This window comes from Anneissia japonica, unplaced genomic scaffold (assembly GCF_011630105.1).
Source record: "Anneissia japonica isolate Jap-2015-1 unplaced genomic scaffold, ASM1163010v1 scaffold287960_len3192837_cov198, whole genome shotgun sequence".
Lineage (NCBI taxonomy): Eukaryota > Metazoa > Echinodermata > Crinoidea > Comatulida > Comatulidae > Anneissia > Anneissia japonica.
Genome location: NW_022712725.1, coordinates 304,410 through 313,351, shown reverse-complemented (window position 1 = coordinate 313,351; position 8,942 = coordinate 304,410). Strand labels below are relative to the sequence as shown.

Genomic DNA, 8,942 nt, shown 5'->3' with positions numbered 1-8,942 from the left:
TATATATATATATATATATATGTTATATGAATTAAAACATTTTATGAACTGTTTATGTACAGTATTATAGGCCTACATTATTGCTTAAATAATTTTTTTAACTAGAAAGTGGCTATGGTGACCAATGACCTCTGAGAAATATTCATCTCTCCGGTGGTGATGGTGTAAATTCAAAGTTGATGCTTAACTTGGTACTATAACTTTCATAACATCAGAATAATAACGAATTGCATAATGCATTATATAGAAGAGACGTGGTTCTATGAACCACTTTTATCAAGACATTACATAAACACGTAAGACAGTGTTTTTTTAAATGAATTTCGATGTATTGCTCTTTATTAATAATTATATAATTATTTATTTATTTTTTGTTTATTGGTAATGGTGTTCGTTTTCTAGAGTTTTGTGTTTATTAAATCAATAAAGTGCGATTTGTTTAGGCTTGGAATTACAATAAATATAACTCAATCTAACATTTGATGAGGCCCTATATAAAATCCAGATTCTTTTTGAAAGTTTTTTTTTCAATGAATTTCGATATTCTCTGTAAAATATATTTAAATTTCTTTTTTCTTGGTAATGGTGTTCGTCTTCTAGATGTGTTTATTAAACATTCTATTTTTCGCATGGAATTACAATAGTAGGCCTAACAGTACACCCTCCAATTCGAGACCTCTCTAATTCCGAGGCCTCTTTAATACGAGACCACTTTTCCGAAGACCCAAAACAATCTTCAACATTTTAATACAAAGCTAGCCCTCTAATTGGAGACCAACCCAGATACCACCCCAAATTTTCGGTCCCAAAGGTGGCCTCGAATTGGAGGGCGACTACTTAATCTAACATAGATCAGGCCCTATATAAAATTCAGATCCTATTTTGAACGGATGTTGTTTGTATTTTTAATAGTTTTCCCGTTATTACTTTCTTCAAAATATAAATCGCGCAATTTCGAATATTATATTTCCAGTTCGCCCTCAAAATCGAGACCAATTTGGAACCTGAAAATTTGGGGTGGTCTCGAAGTTGCTGCACAGAGGAGGTTAGGATCTTCTAATGTTTTTCGTTGTCACGACAGTAGATGGCGCTGTCCATTTCTTGTGTTTTTTTTGTGAAGAAAAGAGGGCAGCTCCTGATGTGTGGCTTGTTTTTTTTATGGACTACATATATATTTCAGAAAGTTATTTAGAAAATGGCACCAGTTAGGATGTAAGATTTTCACAACTTTATATGTATTCATCATAGTAAGATTCATTTTAATGCGATGGCGAACACTGAAGTACCAACGCAGCTCCACTTGGGCCTGGCTAGCCTAGGGCCTTGTTTGTATTATTAGTAGGCTAGGGCTAGCCTAGGCCTACCTTACCTAACTAAGCTGGGCTGGGCTGACCCTAAAATAGAAGGCAGGCCGCTCCGCCGCTCCTATATGGTAGCCTAGACCTACTTGTAGGCCTAGCTAGCTTGTTCTAGGGTAGGCAGTGGTGTGCCCTAAATATTGATGCTCTAGCTACTATTACCACTGCAATACAAATAATACTCTGTGATTGTGTGCTCTGCTACCTTCTTGACAGGCTTTTCAGTTAACTCGGCCCTTCGCCAACTCGGACTATACAATAGTACACTGACTTGACCCATCTTCAGTGAGTGGTGATGGTGGGGTCAGTGGGCACTTCCCCTCCCCCCCCCCACGTCGGACAGGCCTTGACCCCTCAAGCCTGTCGTCCCAGGCCTGTCCTCGTCAGAGCAAAAATTAAAAAAAATAATCTGCCTATCCAAATAAGGGCACACTGAAAAAAACTTTAGATTATCACTCCCGCCCATGTCAAAAAGTTTAATTTAAAAATATTGATGTGGGACTACAACAACTTTTTTTTTGCCGCATTATTCATTTCAACAGCATAAAAAAAACAATGCAATTTTGTTACTGGTAATACATTTTCTTTAACAAAACAAAAAAATTAAACCAGTTTTTTATACAATATGAGACCTGCCCCACGAAATGAGAGTAAAGTCGCATGGCGTATAATGAGTTATGAGGCAAAATAAATAGAAACCTCATATATGGTTGAAATTCTGTTTTCAATCAAAACAGTTTCTAAAAGTATTGATTTACAACATACCAAATTTTCATTGCGAAAAAATCAGAAAGCAAGAAAATTTCGTGATTTTTGATCGACCTTTACTTGATAATCATACGCTTTGATAAATTTCAAAGCCTTTTTTTCATTGTTGTATTTTTCCTAGACTTGTAGTATTAAGCGACTTCATTTAATCATATCTCCCTTATTTCTAAACGTATTTGAATAATTTAAACACCATTTTGAAGCTGAAATAATGTACAATCAGAAAATATATACATCTGATTTTAAAAGCACATTTTGGACCTTACTAAGCCATACTTCATCGGCCCTTGGCTAGGACCCCTCCGTCTTACATGTCGGCAAATTTCTGGCGGCACCGCTGCCCATCTCTTTATATTAACAGATCAATTTGTAGGCCAAGTTTGTTAAGGGGTGATGTGACCAGAATATATTTTAAAATTACTGAAAATTGTGCAGGAACTAATAATACATTTTTAGTGTAGATTACACAGAAAATACATTGTAAAAAAGCAGATATTCCATATTCCAACTCTACTTTCAGTTTTTCAGGCAACCCATTGTTACCTCGTATACCATCCTAGTCATAGTTTTTGGTTACAGTACAGTAAAACATTTGTTTAAATGTATGAATAATTGAGCTTAAATCTTGTGTTACTTTTTCTTTGTCAGATTTCTATAGGTGATTAAAACTGTAGGCGGAATTGTGTTGAGGATGTTGGTATGGCATCGGTGAAGGAACCAGTTGCCGATTCACAATTGACCAAAACCCCTAAAGTAGTCTCCAAAAGTAAAGGACAAAAACAATGTGATGTCAAATCCAAGAAGAAAAAGAGCTCACTGACTGACACAGCAAAAATTTGGCATAATTCAAAAAATGACAATGGATGTTTTAGACTTCGTAATAAATCACCTGCAAGGGCGAGAGGTTCTGGATCGGAAAGAAATGAAAAGAATAAACGAAGAAGCAACAGCAACTGCAGGACTCCATTGCTGTCAGAGTGTTTGGGTAGCTCCAATCCTGAAAGCCGTCGAGATTGGGAAAAAGAGGGTGGCAGACCAAAATGTAAATCTGCCACTGCTTTACCAAAAGAGAGTATTCCACAAGAGCGGCTTGTTAAAGGTGACCAGTTACAGAAGCCAGGTACAAAAAAGTCCAATGCATCGCCTAAGTTGCAAAAGAAATACTCAAGTAAAGCTCCATGGAAATCTCACAGCAAGAAGAAAAAATCTTTTGATAAAAACTTGAAACAATCTTCTACTTTTTCAAAGTACTCAAACTCACAAGCACGTCTACAAGGTAGACATTCATCAAAGAAGAGAGAGCATAGTAAGACTAATGAGAAAATTAAAATGGAAAAAAAATGTGAACATTCCCAGAGATCAAAGATTCTAGGAACATCTAAAAAGAGTGGAAAACGTGAACACCATTCAACATCTGATTCTCAAAGCCCATCAGATGAATTACAATTAAGTCCACGATATGAAAATACTAAGCAGAAAAATGCCCCCAAACATGAGAGTAAAACAACCAGCCAATCCAAACCAAGAAAAAAGTGTTCCAATCATAGGGTGGTACCTGAAACAGAGCTTCCATCTATGGAGGACACTAGCGACAGTGATTCTGAGCATCCAGCACGAATTAACATACAACCAACAACATTAAGATCTGTGAGATTTCCGATGGAGAATGACAGTGGTGAAGACTGGGATGTATTGGATCCTTTAGCTGAACCTTTTTCTGATGTTGCCAGACCATTTATAGAGTTTCATCAACACTTCTTATCGACATTGTTAGCTGGAATATTTTCTCCGTCTTCTTCTGACTGGGACTCAGATGACGACCTGAATGAAGAGGATTACTTTGATGAGGATGAGGATGTCAGAACTTCAAATGAGAATAACAGTGCTGAACATGATGGTGACTCTTCCTCCAACTCCTCTAGTGATAGTGAAAGTGAGGATCTCTTTGTCGGTGGAAGAAATCATCCTATTGGCAGTAGTCACAGAGACATTGCATCTGGTGATAATTCTAGCCAACCAGATGGTGTTTTTGATAGTGATCCACTGATGGCATCAGGCTATAATTCAGAACACAGTGCTGAAGATACAGACATAAGTGAAGATGATTTGATATACAGGTAAAATAAGAACAAGATCACTGTTTCCTTGCCAATAACAAATGTATTGAATTGACAGTGCATGTTTTACATCTGTACAGTAGACCCTTTTAGTGCTTTGCAATCAAGTATAGGTTTTTCAAAGAAAATAAATTGATAAATCAGTAGACATGAATTCAGTCTCTGCTTTTTATATCATTTATCTTTCTTCATAAAAGATAGAAATTATTCTGTTAACATTAACAAAAACTTATTCAGTATAATGTATTTATTGTTTTAAAGGGTTGCTGAAGATTATGATCAACTTGATCCTTTGCTATCCCTGGCGCTACGCATCCCTCAACTTTCTGTGGGAGAATTCATCTTGCATCGACAATTGCAGTTTGCCCAGGACATGCTCCATACACTCTATGAGGTAGGCCAGTTGAGTGTTATTTATAAATGTCATTGTGTACATTGTTTCAAATGAAAGGACAATGAAATCTTGCATCATCCTCCACCAAAGGGTCTAACTTATTCTTGGTAAAGAATATTGGTACTATACGTGCCCGGGGAGTGGAGGTAGTTGATCAATGTGCATGCTTGCCAATTTTTGAATCGTATGATTATCTGCTGGTATAGAGTACTACAGTGTTACGTCACAATACCACGTGATACACTCCGTTGCTATTACATTATTTTTTACAAGAGTCTATTTTAATATGTTTGTTTGCAGAATGTGGTAATGATAATAGCCTCCCATCCAGAACTTCAAAATGATGGTGCACCACCACCAGCTACAGAAGAGACTATTGCAAAGCTACCATGTGTAGTTGCCACTAAAAATATATTAGGTTGGTTGAAATTGAAACCTTTTTTTTTTTATCATCATTATTATAACTTTCCAGTAGATCGCTGGGTATCTCTTGTTTTTTGTTTTTTTTATTCTTCATGTTAAATAAGTTTTTATTGGTTTTGTAATGTGAACATACATCACTCATATAATTTCATGTGATTTACTATTATTTGTTGCGTATTACGCAATACCTTAAGAAAAAAACGTGTCCTAATGGGAAAACAAGGGTGTCCACTTGGCCTCATGACTCAGGTGGTAGAGTATCCGAACGGTAATCAGAAGGTCTTGGGTTGGAATCCCGATGGGGACGTACGTTTTTCTCAAATATTTATTATCATCTTTAATCAACACCAGTGGAGGTATATCTTTATACTGTAGTTACTTTCATGTGATTTATATATAGATGTGTATAAGAGACAGACCTGAAACAGAGCTTCCATCTATGGAGGACACTAGCGACAGTGATTCTGAGCATCCAATACCATATACCATATACCATTCACTATGAGTTTAATCCTAGCCATCATTCTCTCCCAATTGTCATTCACAAAATCTTGAATTAAATTGAATTGATTATCTATTTTGTATAGTAATTTTAAAATTATCTTTTGGTGACAGGGGACAATACATCATGTGCAATCTGTAGAAGCGACTATGTTTTAGATGAGAAGTTAACAGAGTTACCATGTAAACACATGTTTCATCCTATATGTATAGCTGCCTGGTTACACAAGGTAATGTACTGTACCCTTACACCTGTACCATGTGACACATCACATGACCTTTATGCTAACCATTTCCATGTATGTATTGTTAACAGAAATTGTTGTAATAAACATGAATAATTTGAGATGACGTGGAGAGCCAAAATTATGTAAACAATAACAAATTTTATTTTAATATTTGAGGGTTTTTACTTGACCTTAGGTGGTAATATAATTTCCATATGTGAATTTTTGTGTTCCCTTCTCTTGTAGTCAGGGGAATGTTCCACCTCTCAATCATTGCTAATAACATCTGAATAAATTCTAATTATTTGTGTTTTGTTATATAGTCTGGCACCTGTCCAGTGTGTCGCTTTCAACTCCAACCTCCAGCTACAGAAGGAACTTGAAACAGTAAATGGATGTGGCTAGTAAACCTATTTTTTTGGTTTGTTGTAGATAAGAAAGAGAAGGAAAATAATATCATTTATTTACCGTCAACACATTTGTATCAATCCCTTTTCCCATATCAAAAAGAAAAAAATGGAGAATGGTATGGTAAATATATTGGATATGTATATCACAATATGGCTTTGTTTTTACATGGGCAGTGGACCGTCATTAATAAACAAAAAGTATTGTTTGTAAAATGATAATCTGCCTGCAATCTTAATGTACTGCACACTCTTCAATGAGAGAGAGCCATATCACGTGTGATGTTGATAGTTATTACACCGATACCCTCCCTCTCCTCTCAATTTATATTTTTAAAATTTTTTTCTTTATATAATTATATTTAGGATTGCCGTATGGCCGTATTGCTAAAAAAGTATTTTACCTCTATTCATGGCCAAAAAATTGTCTCCTTAATAGGAGTGACCTCATAATAGTGGTGTTTTAAAGGATGTGTTCCACAGTATACAACATTGTGTGCTGATTATTTCAGAAGTATTAACTGTTGACCTCTTATAGACAATTGTATTATCTGTGTTTGATGCTATACGTGTAGCTTTACAGATGGCATCTCATCGTCAAACACAGAGAGCATGGTTCTGTGATGTAGTGTGTGCGAATGGCTAAATGCCATGCTCTTAACAAACAGCATTCATGATGAATAGGGCAATGCATTTACTCTACCATGTCCCACCATTGATAATAATAGTAACAATTAGCCATTCTAAGAATTGAAATATAATAGCAACCAACTTGGAAAAAAAAAATAATGTTGGTAGACTTATTATTACAAAAAAAATAAGTAAATTATATAAAAACCGTAAGTCATTTTTATACTGTACCAAGTGAAATGGTAAAAAAAAGAAAAAAAAAAAAGAAAATATAAATAATAAGTTATCTTTTGTTATCTAGCTGGATTGACTGCACCCTCTTAAAAATTTGTTTTACCCTACACCCTACAAATAAACATAAGTTTCATTACAGAAAAAGAAACAATACCTGTAGAAAAAAAAAATAGAATAGCATATAGAACATAAATAAGTGACAATATATTTTATGTTTTTGAAATTAAAGAGAATTAATTGGTATATCAACATAAAACACCAATAACCCAATGAAACATCACATCCTATTGGCTTGGTAAATTTGGTTAAATATTCACTTGGTATTTAACACTTTTCCGTAGATAATTGTGGTACTTTATTTTATTGCACAAAATTGTTCAATATCAATTCCATTGGCTTTATCTATTGCTACACAAATGATTTTTTTAGATGATCATGTATACTTTAAAGCCTTATCAATTGCTCTTTATGTGTATACTTTGGTCGGTTGCCTCTACTTGTACAATTGTGCGAGTATCATCTTCTGTGTTCTTTCTCATTTCTATGAAAGACTTATTTTTATTTTAAAATAATTTTTGTTTTGTTTATATACATGTTACCCACTCTAGCATGACAGGTTCTTGTCTCAAAAAATGAAAAATGAGATTATTTGTAGCATGTAGGTCAAAAGCAAATAGTTGATGGAAAAATTGTTAAAAACATAACAAATGGAGAAGATGTAATTCATATTTTCAGTCCAACATGCATGGAGATGATCAATACATGTGAATTTTAGCCGATTTAGTTTTTACAAGCACCTGGTTTTGCCAGAGTTGGTCACATACTTTCTATGTTTGCAGTCGTACAACAATCAATATATATATTTTATGTAGAGACAAAAAATTATCTGTACAAACACAAACACTGTGATTAGGAAAACTGATATTTGCTCTTGTCAACTTTAAAGGCTCATTCTCAGAAATTTTTTTAGCATGAATGAATATCTGTTTTTCAGTGTTTGCATTTGTATGTGTCATAATTTTTCTCTATTTTTATATCAAAATGCATATGGAACCGTATATATATATAAGTATATCTATATATTTATTTAATGAGCACCCAATAACTTTGTTTGCTGTGTATTACCCAATGACAGTGAATGTATACATTGGGTGTCTCTTTGCTTTATTTTTTACTGATGTTTTCAAAGAAATATGTTTTGGGGATTATTAAAGTAAGAATGTGGATGCAACCTGGAGTGATAAATAATTGGCCAGCAATTGTAGGTGTGTGTGTGTGTGTAACTGTTCTTGGTACCTCACTGAATTTCACCTTGCTTGCCAGTAACAATTGTTAGTTTTATGCAAATGTTATACTGGTTTAAAAAGTGTTACACAATCACAATTTTTATTTTCAGATTCCTTTGTAAAGTTAAATTAAGTTACTTTTTTCCTATATTATTTATTATGTCATTAATGATGACAGTATAACTTTAAACATGTATTACAGTAATAAATCTGTTTACACCCACTCTGCCCATCTCTGGGGTGCCATGGTCACCTGACTTCAGTTATAGGAAGACTTTCCCGTTATATTGGGGATGTGGAACTGCTACCATATAGTGCAGTTCCACATACTTCTTAATACTTGTTCTCGATCCTGTTAATTTTAAGTACTGTGAAGAAAGAGGTTTACATTACTTACATGTCTACATAATATTGAAGGAAAATGTTCTTTGGTTGAAATGTTACAATAAAACCCGTTTTTTGTGATATCACTTTGTTTTACTTTAATATCTATGGAATTTTTAATTTTTTTTAGGTTAAAAGGGCTAATTAGCCATGTGGCACCAAAACCTGGTCATTTTATTTATTTAAAAATCCTGTTCAGTCTTCTATTTAAAA

General features: G+C 34.3%; 2 protein-coding genes across 2 annotated transcripts in view; one reads left to right on the top strand and one right to left on the bottom strand.

Moving 5' to 3' along the window:
• Positions 1 to 1,593, bottom strand: part of LOC117108035 — an 11,145-nt gene extending 9,552 nt beyond the window's left edge. The window contains exon 1 of the mRNA XM_033249882.1: positions 1,564 to 1,593. The gene's annotated coding sequence lies outside the window, so the exon portion shown is untranslated. The remainder of the gene's footprint in view (positions 1 to 1,563) is intronic.
• On the top strand, positions 1,079 to 8,812 carry LOC117108022 (E3 ubiquitin-protein ligase Praja-2-like). The gene is made up of 6 exons (XM_033249860.1): positions 1,079 to 1,212; positions 2,775 to 4,243; positions 4,505 to 4,637; positions 4,938 to 5,055; positions 5,676 to 5,791; positions 6,112 to 8,812. The coding sequence occupies exons 2-6, from the start codon at positions 2,826 to 2,828 to the stop codon at positions 6,169 to 6,171; spliced, it is 1,845 nt and encodes a 614-aa protein (XP_033105751.1). The 5' UTR covers positions 1,079 to 1,212; positions 2,775 to 2,825; the 3' UTR covers positions 6,172 to 8,812.
• Positions 8,813 to 8,942: the final 130 nt, after the last annotated feature.

Coding starts and splice junctions, on each gene's coding strand:
- LOC117108022 (XM_033249860.1), top strand. CDS start 2,826: ATGGCATCGGTGAAGGAACCAGTTGCCGATTCACAATTGACCAAAACC. Junction 4,244..4,504: donor GAAGATGATTTGATATACAG/GTAAAATAAGAA, acceptor ATTGTTTTAAAG/GGTTGCTGAAGATTATGATC. Junction 4,638..4,937: donor TGCTCCATACACTCTATGAG/GTAGGCCAGTTG, acceptor GTTTGTTTGCAG/AATGTGGTAATGATAATAGC.